The sequence below is a fragment of the Primulina eburnea genome, chromosome 2 (assembly GCF_022965805.1).
Source record: "Primulina eburnea isolate SZY01 chromosome 2, ASM2296580v1, whole genome shotgun sequence".
Lineage (NCBI taxonomy): Eukaryota > Viridiplantae > Streptophyta > Magnoliopsida > Lamiales > Gesneriaceae > Primulina > Primulina eburnea.
In genome coordinates this window covers 539144-556519 of record NC_133102.1, presented here as the reverse complement: position 1 = coordinate 556519, position 17376 = coordinate 539144, and the positions used below count along the sequence as shown (strand labels likewise).

The following is a 17376-nucleotide window of genomic DNA, read 5'->3' as shown; positions in this document are numbered from 1 at the left end:
AAAAAAACAATTGACACTTGATCATAAAATATATACCGCATGCATAATGACAGATCAATTCCCAGCAATTAAATAGTCCTTGCAAGAAAATGGAACAAACGTATCTCTCTTTTAAAATGGTGCAAAAGTCTAATTATTATCCCGATTCACCGTAATTTAACAAGTCAAAAAAATAATTAAATGAAAAACTAATGAAAACAAACAAAACAAAACAACTCGAGAGAACCAAAATTTATCATATTCCAAGTTTACCCCACTAATGAACACACTACTATGGCCTGAATAAAAGTACACAGCCCATCCATCACCCATCACCCATCACCCATCACCTCATTCTCCATGGCTCCACACCAACTAGTCAAGAAATGACATTGTTGACACGCATAGCATGGCATAATTCACAGACCAAAAACCGCAGCAATGGAGGAGAAAAATGAGCACATTCATTTTACGAGGTTACAGATTACTCCTGCAGGATGAGTGAGCAGTGAGCACTAAAATAGGCTCTCACACGCAGCAATAACAGGTGCCTGTGAATCCATTATCTTCGTACCAATCCGGTCGGAGCTAACAGCCTTTATTGTAGCCATAAATATGGCTTTTTGGAAAAAATTATCACCAACCTTTGTGAGAATCTCTTTCAGAGATTTGAAGTCCAATCCGCCGGCTATAATTAGTTTCCCAATAATTTCACCAAAATTAGCCGGGGATTTGGGTAAATCAATTGCGAGGTCATCCAGTAGCACCGCATATGCAAGACATCCAGTAGCAATATCGGTCTCGTTGATAACCTTCTTTGCCAGCAAGTGTTCCAAAAGTTTTGAGACAAGTTCAACACAAGGTGGGCTTTTCTCCAAACCTTGGGAGATGGCCTCTCTGACTACCTCAGAATGATATGAAGGTGACTGCAATTCCTCCACACATTGCAAGGCTTCATCCAAAAGTTTGATGCTAAAATATTCCTCTAGAATCGAGGTTGTTTTCTTCTTAAGCTCACCTGGATTCAACCTTGCAACCGGGGCCAATGGCTTGTCAGTAACTGGAACAGTAGTTGCCTTTGGAACCTGATCCTGACCATATGAGGTAGGCATTTGAGAAGCTGATTCCGTGGAATATCCACTATAGTTGGCTGCCCGAGGAAGTGCACTACCGCTACCTTGCAAGAGGGCACTTTTTCTGCCACTCATTAAACCATCACCACCACCACCACCACCTTGAGGTAGAAACCGCTGGTTAACCGAAGGCGATTTACCTATTAGTGGCGGTTGAACACGACCAGTACTCTGGATGTTCGAACCATCACCTCTTGGCATAGATCGAGATCTCGGAACTTCCCAATTATCATTATCCATGCCAGGCATTCCAGGCATTTTCCTTGTTCCAGGCATGCCAGGCATCATACCACCTGAACCAGGCAGGTTCATGGGGAAGCCACTGGGACTGATATTCCCTCGAGGGACAGAAGCAATTACCCGACTATTTCTAATGCTAGCAGTAGCACCTGGACGTAGCCCCAAATTCTTCTCAGCTTCTGTATGGATCTCCGTGATGGTTTTGGCTTTCACCTAATAAGTCAGAACAGAAAACCAGATAACAATATTTCGAAGGAAAAAACATGGAGAACGGTAGTAAAATAAGATAATGGGTTACCTCTTCCCGCCTTGGAACCCAATTATTAGCCCGCAGATCTAGCACATTACGAACCATAAACCTCATTCTTGCAGCCAACCGAGGATTTGTTGACAGTTCCTTCAAGCGATTGAAATACATGTCATTGATACGCTTAGATTTAGGATTTTCATCAAGCTGTTTACCAATGGTGTTAAAGAACTGACATATGGCCTCAACATTCTCCTCTTCTGGACAACTCTTGGTATCAGAACCCAAGAGTTCCTGTGAAAAAGCCCAAAGCTATCAGACCAAGTAGTTGCTGATAAAATACAAATAAATTGAAGGACAAAAGAAATATAGAGGTAAAAGAGATGATATACAATAACATAGATAAATGGGTAAAAATTAATAGAAAATCATGGAAACATATATAAAGATATGAAGTGATGCATAGACACAGAAAGAGAGAGGGGGGTGTTGTGGGGGGGGGGGTGTTGGGAATGGGTGGGGGTTAGTGTTTACACACACACACAGAGAGAGAGAGAGAGAGAGAGAGAGAGAGAGAGAGAGAGAGAGAACCAGAACAATATGATGAACAATCTTCTCAGGGATCATCTTCTGCTTTAAAAGTTCACCAATTAGACGGATATTTCCAAGGGTTCGAAGTTTGATTAACCTTTCTTTATCTCTTCGCTCTAACTCCTGGTCAGGAGCAGTCATCTGCTGGAGTTCTTCCCTTAATTTCTCAGCACCTTCAAATGCCTCCTGGCAGATATTTAAGAGAACTCGCTTAAATGTAATTTCTCTAACACCAGACTCGTCTGATGGAAATGGAGGAAGCTTTTCATTCAGATCCGAGCACAACAATGCATACATAGGGCAAAATGTAGGCTCCAGCACAGCCTTGTCAAATATCAAGGAGATAACTCCCTGCGGTAGAAAAAATAATATAGGCTCAAAAGTGTGAAAATGAATAAAATTTGAGAGAAGACTGGAATATTTTCATAAAACCTACTTCTAGGTCAAATTTGCAACGTCGAGTACCTTCAAAATATCAGCTGTTGTAATCCCAGAATTAATCAGTTGGTCCTTCAAAACATCGAACTTCTCGGGCGTCAACTTGTTCAGTATGCTGCAAGAAACTCATGACATTAACCAGCCAGTTTTGAAGTACTCTATATTGGAACTCAGGTGCAGAAAGATATCACCAGTGCAACTATCCAGTCACCAATAAATCACAAAATTTCTGCCACTTTCACCATGTGAACATAATATAATGCCAGTGGCGGTAGCAGAAATTTGAAACCCCAAATACGATAATGTCGAGTGATACACACACGACAGTAAACACACCGGTAAATATTAAGGACGTGAAGAACTAAAACCAGCACAAGCCTCCAAATCAAAATAAAAAAAACTAATATAATATTCAAATATAGTCACTTTGTTTGAATCAAAATTTAGCGGAAGTGAACAGTAGTACCCCTTCACTGTTTTCAAAACAGTGTCTTTTTCAGAAAGATTCCCTCTTCGAACAGACCAAGGTACCTCAGCCTTATCTAAAGTAGATGCAACCTGTTACACAACACAATCATTTTTTAGTAGCAAAAATAACATGACGATGAGTCAATAACCACAAGCTATTATAAATGGCAAATCACCAAATATGCACAAGTTCGAAACTCTTATAAGGCTAGATAGCTAGGGCAATCAGAATTTTAGGTTGAAGATTACTCACATGCACCTTGAACCTTAACACACATGAAACAGTGAAAGAATAGACTATCATAATTGAAATAGGTTCTCAAAACAGATATAATGACATATCATGCAGGACAAAACCAAAACAAAACAAAAAAGGATTACCCCTTGGTTGGAAGAAATTTGTAATGTTCCAAACTTCGTTCTCAGCTGCTCCTGCTTATTGTATAGGTTTATATCCTGTAGCCTAGGGTCAATCTGCCCAAATTCTCTGTCCCTTATTGCTTCCCGGGATCTCTCCTCTGTAGGCACAGTAAATTGTGCAGAATGATCACGCCAGTCACGAGTGTCCGGCTTAGAATAGTTACTCTGAACCATATTTTGAAGCTACAAAAGGAACGTACTTCCTGTTACATTGTTATTAAAATAAGACAAAACCCCAAAGACAAAACATTGAACAGTTGACGGCCTAAATCAACTGTAACCTTAATCAACTCTAACAACCTGTACACCATTCTAGATACATTAACCGATAGGGTAACAGGACGTATAGAGTCAACTAAAGTGAGATATAAATTATCATGTTTTCGGTAAGACATGAACTTACATAAAATATTGAACAGTTGATGGCCTAAATCAGCTCTAACCTTAATCAACTCAAACAACAATACACCATTCTAGATACATTAATGTCCAACCGATAGGGTAACAGGACGTATAGAGTCAACTAAAGTGAGAAATAAACTATCATGTTTATGGTAAGACATGAACTTACATTGTTTTCTCCATGACCCCAGCTTGTCTCTATACCAAAAAGTTCGGTTTCAACCTCTTGTTTGACTCTTAAAATATCTGCAGGGATGTCGACCACCTACGAATAGGTAATCAAGTCATGGCAAATTGGTACAGTGCGGCCAACAGCCAGGAAAGTATAAGAGAGAATTAAAAAGGCCGGATGACTTCAAGCAACACACATGACAAGGGCGGGCAATTTGAACTAGCTGGTTTCAAATTGGTAAAATAGGTGATAACTCAAAAAATATAATAAAATTACAGCATAACCTCTATAAATTAATTGCATAAGGACATTCTAAGTAGTTCTAACTTAAAAATCGTTGATTAATAGATAAATTTCCAATTCATTATGTTATCTGAGTAAACTTACCATATAACAAAGTATCTGTAGATTCAACTAAGAAATTATGTATATTTCACTAAATATATCAAAAAACATGAACTAACCCACAAAAGAGTTATAAAGCTATAAAAAAAATTGTGAGCAAACCAAAATATTTACAGATAAAACAACAAAATTGATAGATTTCTTGTCGGTAACAGAACAAGGCACAAAAACCTAAATACACAACATAATATGACAAAAAATCACTAGAAGTGATAAGCAGATTACCTCCCTTAGCTGCAACAGCTGGTCTCTGGTGTAGCGGATACGCTCACGGCCTTCAAACTGAGACTCGCCAGTCTTAGTGGTCGATTGCACAAAAGCAAGCAAAAAACAACTTAAAAAATGGATTAATGATTTAAATTAAAATCAGATTTCACTGGAATCGTTGAAATATTCGAATTTAGGCAGAGATTGCTCAAAAAGTATTTTCACAAATACCAAAAGACTACAGAAATACTAGGACTGTAAATTATTCTAAAACCGAACTGTGATTATCGGGGATAATTTAAACTCTTCCAATACCTGAGATAATGACCCATATAATCATGCACATTACAGTTAAAAGGGTGATTTTATACAAATTATAATCGCCGTAGATTACAAAACGCCAAACAAAAGGCTGGATATCTTGTCGATAAAGTATTCATATTATCATGGTATGATGCCAATTATATGCAGGTTCTTTATAGACATCATGATGCTAATTGGATGTCCACCTAAATCCTACATAATTTGCTTTCCGTCCATATTTACAGCAACTGCACACCTTACGCGCGCTGCCAAGAATTAGGACGTCCACATCAACGAACTCAAATTAAGAACCCCGCCTTTATACTTGGATGCAACGAGATGAATGTACAGATCTTGATTTTGTGAAAAGGCAGTTTTAGGATCTTTGCTCAAATATCTCTGAGTCGAAAAAAGAGAAGGGCTACACACAAACACTGGACAATTACATATAGCATATTTCTTTCCCCGAGAACACTTCTGGAAAAGGTTAGCTCAAACTATCAGAATTGGCATATATTCGAGAACAAAATAGATCGACAACTTAGTGACATTTTTAGTTTTTAGTTACACTTAGATTCTATATATATACACGTGTCTGAAATCACATGCATCAATGCACACTTTCGATGCAAAATAAACAACACAGAGCCAAAAATGACATACATATAAAAACATAATACCAAGTGAATCGATTTATTCACCTTCAATAACCCGCTTTCATGAATTTCACATAAGAATGACAAATAACTCATATTGGACTTCAAAATTGTTCTGCATATACGTAGCACAAGGAATACAAAGCATGATAAACAAATCAATACTCACCCAATCCAAACAATCCATACACGAGGACAAATGAATAATATTTTCAAAAAGGAACATCCATGACAAGTAGAAAACCCAGGATCTGAAAAAGAATCGTAACAAAATCCAACCTTGTAAGAAGAGAGTGAAGATGCAGCGGTACCACCATGCGGACGCAGCGGTAGGAGATCAGAACTCGGTGCCGTCGATGAATCGAAGCGCGAGACAAGTAGCCTGCCGCGTGTGCCACCACCTGGTCTCAAGCTCAAAACAGTCTGATCAGCCTGCATAACTCGCAAATCGGAAATCTTCGCCGTCCAATCAACCACAAACTGAAAATCGGAAATCTTCCTAGTTATCTTGAAGATAGAACAAATCGGAGATAAAGGAAAAAAATTGGAGAGAATGAGAGGAATTTATCTTTCCTCTCTCTACAAGAGGAGGAGACGAATTGCGGACGTGGGGAAGGAGAGTGTACTTATATATAAGGCGAGCCGATAAAGAGAGAAAAACCCTTATTTATGGGGGTGAAGAATGATCGGGCTAAAATTTGGGGGCCTGAACTTCAATTATAAATAGTTTCGGACTTCGCGATATTTCAGCTTTTGGGGGTCTCTAGTGCTAATTTCATCTTCAATTAGGAAAATTTTGGGCCATAATAGAATTTTCATTTATAATTAAGTCAAAAATTTGTGTGAGACCATCTCACGAGAGATCTACTCTTATATTAATGTCTGAATCCTTTACACCGACTCATAGCCAATGGACATCATTATAATGCACGTTATATTTTTTGAAATAAAAATTCGTACTTTTTATTGTGAAATGTTTTATACGATAATTGTGGTTATTATCAATAAAAGGGCAAAAAATTTACCAGTGAAGTTTGAATCCAATGTCTAAATCTGCATTCCCAATTTTCTTATGAATTATAACTGCACGTTGTGTTTTAGGCTTTTAGCATATCTTGTAGCTCGAGTCCCAAATAATGTCAATGGAGTTCCCATTTGACCTATCAGAGGGTGTATTTTTAGTAAAATGTTTGTACATAGATACTACTATTACTATTAATGAAAGGAGATGACTTAGATAAACTAATTTTTGTGTGTTTTGTGAAGAATTTTTTTTTTTTTGTTTTTAACCGATTTTAATTTTTATAAATTTTAAAAACATTCACATGTCGTTATTTAAAATAAATTTATCTAATATTTCTTCTAATCAATTTCAAGTTTAAATTTCAATGAAACTCGTTATTAAATTTAAGAAATTGATCATTATCGGACATGTATGTGTCCTTAAATATTTTGTCCATAACATCAAGAATAAAATGTCATTTTAATGTAAAGTTAACCAAAGATATTTTTCTATATGTATCTTGTGAAATGTTTTTCGCATATACTAATATAATGTTTGTAATAGTTTGCTTCCAAGTTTCTAGTCAATTAAATATTTGAAAATTGTATGTAAACTTCAAGAAACACTACATCAGCACTCGAATTCCTTAACTAGAGCAAGCAGGTAATCTCTTGACATGAAATCTCTTCAAAGATGGTCCAACCTAAAACTGACCCCTAGTTCCATAGCCTCTTTCCACACTCCTACATTCGCGAGTCTTTCTGAAGCCCAACCTCAAAGTCCTCTCCTCGTGTTGCTAGTACCCATTTTGTCATGTCTAAGCTTGTGTTCACAACAATTCTTATGTGTCAGTCACTTTTTCCTCACATTTTTTTGTTCTACTTAGTTAAGGTTTAATTGATTAAGAGAGTCCAGAATTAAAAAACTTCAATCCTTATGGTTAGCTCTCTCGAAAGGGGGATTCAGGGTCCGACATGAATTAAAGTTATATATCATAATAAGGAAAGAAAGAGCTTTGATTGATTCCTTGCGACAACTGATCGATTCACTTTAGCGGTGAATATGAATTCAGTGATTGTAAACACTATTAAGTCTAGTCCAACCCAGTTTTAAATCGGTGGTCTTGGTCCCATGTGAAGAAACGAAGGAGGACATGAATACTCATCTGTTAAGCTAAGTGCGAGAAAATCCTTTTCAACTAAAACAATTGCTCGAAAATGGTATTGATAGAATTGCACTAACAGGGCATGTAGGAGTTAAATGTCTTTAGTGAACACACAATGAATAGATATAGGAAGTGTAAATCATACAAACATATCACCTTCTGGTCTCCATACACGAACGAGCCGATCATAGAACAAGCAAGTTGCAACTGCCGAACTCTTCCTTTTCCCATCAACAAATAAATCCCCGCTTTGCCAGTCTGCTCCATAAGCAAGAGAACCATGCTTCTCATAATTTTCAACCACTTGAGCTTGATCGTCTTTAATTTTCAAAATCGCAAATCCATTGCGCAGACAGGCTGCCAAAACCAGGTCGGATATAGAAGGATGGTGCTTGATTCTCCAGACTCCTCCACCTAGGCCTATCGAAGAATCCCTTACCGGTTTTGATGTTGATCTGACATCCCATATCCTAAGTTGTTCATCATAACTACCGGTAAGCAGAATATTAGAGTCACTAGAGCTTTTGGCGATACAACAATTATCCATTTTGTGAACTTCGGTGTTCTGGAAAACTATTTTTGAAGGATCATTTCTTAAATCCCAACAGCTAAACGTGCAGTCATCCCAACCTGTGTACACCAACATTGGTTGGTGGATATCAAAAGAAGCGGCCCACAGTTCAAATTCATGAGCTTCCCATTTTTGTAAGATGTTCAGTTCAGAATCCTGGAGGGAGATTATAAAGACCGACCCATTGCAAAGGCCAACAACCATGGATTTTGCAGAGGAATTCCAGTCAACGCACAGATACATGGAGAACTGATGCATTTGCCACACATTTCTTTTCAGATGAATCCCTGTATCGGCTGAAGCTTCCCGGCATCGGCATCAACATCAAAAAGTGTTACGGAAACTGACCGACTAGGCCGACCACCCTCTTGAAGAACATAAGTGGAGGCCGCAAGCACGTTGTAGAACGACTCGTGGCGACAGAACTCTACAGCATCTGCGTTTCTATCGAAGAAACAATGCCCGATTTCCATGTATGCACCTAAAACGTGTACACACACATGATAAAACCCAAAAATAAAAGTTGCATACTCTGGTCGTTCAACCATTTTATCGAACATGTCACGGATCCAAATAAACACAATTGAAGGAAACATCGAACAGCACCAACCTCGGACGCAATTTCGACCACAATTTCCTTTATCATTTAAACTATATTCGTCATCAATTTATTTATCTCAAACTCTTTATTTGATTTTCGCAATTTCTCGAATAATCTTATGAATTTCATGTATTTGGACATAGACGGATGATAATTCGAGATAATTCTTGTGTCGTATATCATTTTTATGTATTTTATTTTTCTGAAGGTCTGTTGTGCATACTCATAAACTGTTAGCATGGAATAAAGTAGAGATTTAATTGAGACCGTCAGATTTTGTTTATATTTGTGTAAACTCACATTAATGTAATTATTACGTTTCATAATCATGGTGATTAGTAATTTTGTTTATATTATTTTAGATTAGCAACAATTGTAATTAAAATATTATAATTTTGGTGGTTTCGTAGGCAATAATTCAAACGAACAATTCATAATTTTATTAAAATATGTTTGTTGATATAAGTAAGCAGTATTAAAAAAATTAATATATTATAAATTAAATAAAACAGAACAAATGTTAAATCAACTCTTAAAGAGAAATAATAGATAATTAAACAAATAAATCACAAAAATGGAACATATGTTTTCATAGAAAAAGGATATTTTAGGATTTTTTTAATTAAATAAGACATAATGCAAAATGTGTAATAAAAAAGACTATTTTTAAAATTATGACTTTGAAATAGACTAGAATAATCAATTTTCTTTAAAATAATTGAATAAAATATCATCTTATCTATACTTACCATAAAATTAAAGTTGAGAGTTATATTGGTGAGGTACAAACGAAAATCACAATTATATCATCATCTGTACATACAAGAGTGAGTCTCATATAAAACCGTCTCACAGATCTTAAACTGTGAGACGGGTCAACCCTACCCATATTCACAATATAAAGTAATAATTTTAGCATAAAAAATAATATTTTTTCATAGATTACCCAAATAAGAGATCCGTCTCACAAATATGACCCGTGAGACCGTCTCACATAAATTTTTGTCTACATACAATATATTAACAATATTAAGGGATTTAGAGTATTAATTTATTTATAAACACAATACTTTGTCTATTTTTTTATTTTTGAAATATACTAAATATCATTTTATTTTTATCTAAACTTTCTATTATTAATTCATCAATAAAATTAATTTAGTGGGAAAAAATTATATATATGCACAGATAAAAAAGTACTCGAAGTTTTGGACAATCATCATCAATCTATAATCACCATCTTAGAATTCCTTTAAATCTTAACTTCCTTTTTTTGGACATTGTCTCATCATTCTTCAAATTATTTTTCTAATTATTTTTTGGAGTCAACCATTATACTTAATGTATATACCAGCCAGCAAAGGGAATCGGTAAATATGGTCCATTTACAGCACAATTACAACCAGATCCTCTGAAATCTGCGGATAAACATGCAAATTTTTGAAGACACGATATTCTAGTGCTCTCCATATTGCAGGATTCTTCATCAAACTTAATTTCCAAATCCCACAACTGCAGAATATCACTAAAAAAACTAGTACTAAATCACGAATTTCTAATCAGAAGGGAGAACCAAAACCATCTAGTTTTGAATCAGACAACTGATAACGAAAGAACGACCATCAAGTAGCTTGATATTCATCATCTTCTGAAATACCAACTAAGAACTTGGGAAGAGAAGCAATATGCGGAAGATGGAGAAGGAAGTCGTTTAATGAGTCTTTTCTTGAAATGGAAGGCCCCTGATTAATATCAACAGCGTTCCCTTCAAAAGCAACCTTACATTTAGTATCCTCGTGTACAGAATTATTCATAAGCTCAGAGGAGATGTCTTTCTCATTATCAATATCTTCATGACGGCTCTCTTGAACTTGTGCATTGGAAACTGTGACAGGATCCTGCAATAGGCAGCAGAGAGAATTCACCTTTTTCATAAGCGATTTTTCATCCAAGCCCATAGCATGTTGAGTGTCGCTCAGTAACATTTGGGAAATGTTTTCCAGCATGTCCTGGCATTCTGATGCCTTATTTGAAGGTAAATTTCCACAGATCACTTGCTCTGAAATACAATTTCCAATGTGATTCACAAGATCACTCATGGACAGAGAGTGGGGAAGTCCCTGCACCCTTGGTGGTGCCCAAATTTTGGGTATAACAGAAACGGTCTCGCCAAATTTGATGTCCCCTTCATTTACTTGTGGATCCATCACTGACAGTATTAAGATGATGATAAATAGGAAAAAATAATGAATGCAAAAAAAAAAAAAAAAAAAAAATCATGTAGTCAAGAGAATAACGACAGTTTGCACGTATTTTGGAAAAGGAGGTAGTGTGATAGTTACATAAATATGGTACAATACGTAATAATAGCTCAAGCAAAGCAATGTCCCATTTCAAAAAAAGGTAAACATTCACGAAGAACCATTCACATGAAAGACAGATTATGGTTAAGATCGAGTGTTCGAGAGCAAAACAAATTCACAATTTTGACCACAAAATATAGTAGGTGTGGGCAACATACTAAAGTTCATTTGATCGAAAAAGAGTCTCATCTCCAGATTGTGGATACCACGGACACACACATAAACAGTATACACGGATCATTTTATTCTTTTTTCACTTATTGAAGCCATAACCAAGAAACAAAGGTGTCCCTAAGGTTTTAGGCCATGGAATTAAGCATAAGCTTCAAGCCCGTCAAAAACGCATGATTAGAATATGAACAAACCTGAGATAGGTGATGGAGCTTCTTTAGACACATGCTGAGCGACCAAAGGATTCTGTCCAAAATTGAAGGAAGCTAATGGTGCAGCAGCTGCTGGTGCCACATCCTGGAACACAGAGGGAGATCCTTCAACAACAGTTGGCGTGTCATTACATACTTCACTTTTACATTCTTCTGAGTTTTCGAGACCAGAAACTTGTGAATCAAAATATGGTGAGTCCATGACTATCTCAGGCTGTTGGCTCAAAATACAAAGACGCGCGTCACATTGGATAAGCTTTTCATAATGCTTGTTTAACACACCTGGAGAGCACTGTAGATAATGCTGCCTATTCAAACAGTAAAAAACATTGGCCAAGTTTATTATAGTTCCAAGTCTACAAAATCATGGTAAAAAGTAAAAACTTTCCAATTTGCTTCGGTCAATAAAATATTTATTCCCACCATAGTAAGGTGACTTACACATATTTCAAATTTGTTAAGGAAAGAAGGGGACAGATTCATCTATGTAGCACAAAAATGAAATCAAAATTTGGAAGTATCTAGAAAAAATTGGAAGCCACGAGCGGTACTGAAACAAAATTTAGTACTGTCTAGAAATATTTTAGGGAAAGTGGTTAGATTTTGGCAGTTGATTGGGTATAACAGATTGTTAAACAAAATTTAGAAGTAACTAGAAATTGGAAGCCACAAGCGGCAATGAAACAAAATTTAGTACTGTCTAGAAATGTTTTAGGGAAATGGTTGGATTCTTTGGTAGCTGATTGAGTATAACAGATTGTTAACACCAGCAATAAGTGATGGTAATGATTTTCTCTACCGATTGTTCAAAGTGCAAGGAGCAGAGGAAATTGAAGTTTGCATGACAAAAGCCTCAATATTGTCCAGAAAAGTGCATCAATGCAAAGGCATACCACAACCAGAGTATTTTTTTTTTTCAAAATGACAAAAAAACAAAACATTCATATTAATAGCTTATAGTTGTTCATAAGATCAATTTGCATGCATAAATACAAAATACTCCGAGCTTGTTCCTTCAAACTTGAAGGAAAAAAACGTCCCCTTTAAATTACATACAATCGGTTTTCATGATAAAGATTTTGAGTGACTGCTCATAATAGCAGCAATCCAAAATTTTCCACGACATTCAATCAATAAAATGACAAATAATGGAACACGCAAACTAATTTTGAAAGTCTTACCTATATTTTTCAGCCTGCCCATCCGTAAAGTCGGCACTTGCCTGCCAGAGTGTGTGTTTTCTGGGTTGTGGATTGGTTTCCCGGTAAAAGGTGGGCTGTCGAGCCAACTGGTTCACACACACGAAAATAATATGCTGAGTAATAACAACAAATGGAATCACCTATTTTTACTTAAAAAATGAATAAGAAATCTGTCTTTTGGTGGTTCAGAAAAAAATATTGAGAGTATAAAGTGAGAGAAAGTAATTACCACAATTGTCAAAGAGTCTGGACCATTATCAGGACATTCAGCTTTCAGAGCCGTGATATCAGACCACTGTATCTCTATCTTACTCTTGAGACCGCCTTCAAGAACTTCCCAAACAAGTTTATGCTTTGCAAAATAACACTTAGCAACCAGATCGCCTTCATATCTTGACTCATACTGCCAAAAGATGATTGGTCAGCAAAAAAATTAAAGAATTTACTCTTTAGAAGATGCCAAAGAACACTACAAATAAAATAAATTTTCTGGAAAAACTTATTTGTTAGAGCAAGAACGTGAATTGACCAGTCATATCTTGGTTTCGTAGCTTAGCTCTGTATGACCAGAAACAGTGCAAATAACTAGACCTTCAAAAAGTATTTCTTTCATCAAGTAATTCCAAGAAACAAACTTCTGTCTGGAATAAATACAATTGAAAAGATTTGGTTAGAATTAGGGTAACCGGAATATAAATTCTCTTCTTTTAATTCAACACAGTTTCATTAAACAATGCTTCAACTTGAATGCCTAAGCTCTATTTATACATAACATCATAATACTCCAGATTCTTACATGTGGAGAGCTGGTGAAAGAACGGGTATTATGGCACCCAGTTGTCACCAACTTGACTGCCACGATAGTGATATCAAATTACTCTTCAAACTTAAAGCAAAACAGACGGAGTTCTTTCTCAAACAAAAAGAAATTTTGGTAAGAACATTGTAGACAAAAGTTCAGAATATTACCTCCCACGTGCCAATTCTCAATAACAAAGCTGGAAAATTTGAAGCCTTCAGTTTGTCATTCACGCACGAAGCAACAGTTCCCTTCACATCGGTTTTGGTAAGGGAGTGTGCATTTCCACCAGGCTGCAACATAGTAGAAGCAGTGGTCCCCTGTGAGAGTCTCATTTGGATCAAGTCTATCAAAGATGGACTCTTTCTAAGCCTCAAACCTAAAGGACTCGGCTCGTCAAGAGGGTTGTATTCCGAAGGCGAAACCGGAAGCTTGTGATTTCTTGTGCTCCACTGTTAATTAAAAAACAAATCATTGCAAGGGGAATCAAAAGCTGTAGAACGAGTGGGAAAACATGCCAGGGAAACTCGGATAAAGTAAAACACCTACAACCGCACTATAAAGTAAACAACAAACAACTGCAACAATAATCAGTGCATCAATAAACAAAGATATATGCGTAACGATAGTTCATCTCATTACTTCTTTACATCGAAATTCACCAAGCTTTATAAATATACAAGACAAAGATAACTACTGTTGAGAAATTCGTTTCCCCATGCTATCGATTATAATTATAAAACACGATAACAATAAACCAAAAAATGGAAAATTAAATACATCAGGAAACTACACGCGATAGGATCCCGACTAATCACGGAGACAGAAAAAAAAGCAAATCACAGCAAAAAACATAAACCCTAAACCCAGAATCGGTAATAAAATATGATCATTAAAACTCTAGCAATCAGCTATGGTTTAAAAACCTGGTTAGTTTGAGAAGTGGATGAGCGAGATCGTTTGGCAAGAGGACCATACTCCTCCGAAAATTCTTCAACGCCCTCGACATGCGGCGATCCCATCAGCTGAACCATCCAATCACAATACCCAAAAATCCAAGAATATTGGAATTCCCTAACCAAATTTCGAAATGGAGAATCGGGAATTCCAACTTTATGGGGAGCAAAATGAGAATTACCTCTCCTGTTACAAATTAAGAATTCTCCACCTTCTCCTTAATAATTTGTGCGTGTTATTGAGGAGAAAAAGATCGAGAGGAGAAGGCAGAATGTATTAAGGTGACATTCCGTGCAGTCGGTCCATATTTGATGGCATGAATTCATGTAACGAGGTTTCTATTTTAAAGACGATTATACCCCTGCAGGTATAGACCGTAAATACCTTCAAGTCCCCATGTTTGCTCCAATTTCCAACCGAATTAGTTTTGTATCAATGTCATGATAAATGTGATTAACGTAATTTTTTTTATATTTATTTGATGGTGGAAAACTGGAACTTATGAATTAAATATCATTTAGAATAAAATCATTGTATCGAATTACATATTATTGAATATATAAAAATATAAAATTATTCAATCTGGTTATAATTTCGAGTGAGTAAATGATTATCATATTAAGCACGAATCTTGTTGTGTTAGATTGTGAGACACATCGTCTCAGAGCCTTATTTAATTTTGTCAAGGCATGAGTCTTATCTTACCACAGTATGGTTTAACCCTTAATTTTAAGGTTAATTTCTGAGAATTTCTTAGAAAACAACACATATAAATACATTATTTTGGTAAGAAAATGTGATATTGAAATGTTACATTTCATTCTATAATCATTCTTTTTGTCCAAAAGATATGTATTGTCTTTACCCAATTTTTCTGGACATCATCATAGATAAAAGCAGTTTATAATAATAATCGACAAATATCATAATAAAGCAAAAAATAATCACATGGTCACTAATTTTAAAAATCCAAAAAATATTATATTTCTCATATATCTCGAACATAACAAAACTTTATTCAAATCAGTTATAAAATGTATCTTCAAAGTTTTTAATGTAAATGTGATATCTATATTTACAACTAAAGTAGTTCTTAATATAAAAAATTAATGTAAGAAAATTCTTCGTGCACACAACATTATTTAGTATATAATTATCCAACCAAATATCGAATCAAGGACAGTGGGGGAATTTAGGTGTTGTCTCACAACTACATCCTTGCGTTGCGTGGGCCTGAGTTGGGTCCTGATTCGTTTTTCGCACGTGTTTTTCCTGTCCTTGTGGCACAGAACAGCTGGCCCACATGTTGGGGGGAAGTTTTAAAAGGAAAGCATTTAAATAATTTTTTTTTTATATTTTTATGTACATAAAACGAGGATATATTTAAATTTAACTTTGAGTAACCATTGATAAAAAAAAAAAAAAAAAACTATGATAAAAACAAAAAAAAATCAAGTGACTAAATATCCCATGCAATCGATCATATTTGAGCAGTGGTCTTAGATCCATTTATTTATTATTTTAGAAAGTTGGTTCAAATTGGCCCAATGTATTATACCAGGCCTATTATGTAATCATTATTAAGCACAAGCCTTGTTGAGTTAGATTGTGGGATACATCGTATCAGAAAGTTAATTAACTTTACCGAGACACGAGTCCTATGTTGTCATAGTCGGTGACTACTTTCTTGGGTATTCTGAGCGAACATATGGTTATAAATTTTATGATCCCAATTAAAAGAAGACGTTTAAGATGGGAACTGCAGTAGTTTTTTGAGGATATTGAGTTTGGAGGAAGATTAAAGCAACATACTTTGTATTCGAGGAAAAATGGTTCCAACTACTCTTCAAAGGATCTGGTTCATATCTCATTCATTGATACCGATAATGTTCAAGATTGTATTAATGTTATTGATCAGGATGTGATACAAAAACAATAAGATATTGTATAAAGACCTCGCATTGTATTATCGTAAATCATATTTTGATTCTCGATAATTCATGAAATTGTCATGTTATTAAGTGTATGAAGTATATAATTGACAATAAAAGTGACAAAATATGTTGTGATAATGAAATATTGTAGTAGTAATTGATTTGTGTTTGAATGATGTGCTGAACCGCAATAGAGAAGTGACACATGTTACGATTTTCAACATAATTATCTGAGTACTAGTTCAAATGAAATGAAATCAATTTCATTATAAATCTAATACATAGTACTAAAACTTTCATGTTTTGAGTTTTGTCCAAATATATATGGAAATAGGGCCAAAATCATCCCGAAGTGTATCACGTGCATTGAAGTTCCTGCACTGACACATTTTGAGAGAATGCGTATAACTCTCACATATGATATCCAAATTGAGTGAGTTAGTGGAAAATGAAACCAAGACATATCTACAACTTTCATATTGACCACTTTGGCTAGTTAGAAACCTAAAATAACGTTTCAGACAGAACAAGGCGCGCACCCGCGCGTGTAGCTTGGTAAAACATCTTCCGGACAGAACTAGGCCCACGGCCACGCCGGTTCTTGCGCCTATGCGTGCACCGCCTTTGCTACACATGATTTAAGGCTGATTAGAATGTATTTTCTCATAATCTATCTTCCATTTCCACTGAATGTTGAAGGAAAAACAAGAAACAAAGTTCTATCGTTCGATTCTACC

General features: G+C 35.7%; 3 protein-coding genes and 1 non-coding gene across 4 annotated transcripts; all 4 read right to left on the bottom strand.

The window, feature by feature from the left end:
* Positions 1-90: 90 nt before the first annotated feature.
* On the bottom strand, positions 91-6300 carry LOC140816043 (eukaryotic translation initiation factor-like). Its single transcript, XM_073175112.1, has 9 exons — positions 5941-6300; positions 4721-4792; positions 4088-4183; positions 3478-3699; positions 3095-3186; positions 2656-2743; positions 2191-2541; positions 1651-1893; positions 91-1565 (listed from the first exon to the last, which is right to left on the bottom strand). Exons 1-9 carry the CDS (start codon positions 6097-6099, stop codon positions 495-497), a joined length of 2394 nt encoding a protein of 797 aa, XP_073031213.1. The 5' UTR covers positions 6100-6300; the 3' UTR covers positions 91-494.
* Positions 5162-5268, bottom strand: LOC140824928 (small nucleolar RNA snoR103). Its single transcript, XR_012116542.1, has one exon. It is a non-coding gene; the product is annotated as a small nucleolar RNA snoR103 (small nucleolar RNA).
* An 821-nt stretch (positions 6301-7121) lies between the features above and the next one.
* Positions 7122-9031, bottom strand: LOC140824425 (uncharacterized). Its single transcript, XM_073186017.1, is given in 2 exon segments — positions 7122-8648; positions 8651-9031. Coding segments are annotated over 2 exon segments (1026 nt in total). The 5' UTR covers positions 8997-9031; the 3' UTR covers positions 7122-7968.
* A 1221-nt stretch (positions 9032-10252) lies between these two features.
* Positions 10253-15010, bottom strand: LOC140816040 (uncharacterized). Its single transcript, XM_073175107.1, has 6 exons — positions 14675-15010; positions 13919-14200; positions 13179-13352; positions 12929-13035; positions 11730-12055; positions 10253-11210 (listed from the first exon to the last, which is right to left on the bottom strand). The coding sequence occupies exons 1-6, from the start codon at positions 14780-14782 to the stop codon at positions 10624-10626; spliced, it is 1584 nt and encodes a 527-aa protein (XP_073031208.1). The 5' UTR covers positions 14783-15010; the 3' UTR covers positions 10253-10623.
* Between the last annotated feature and the right edge of the window lie 2366 nt (positions 15011-17376).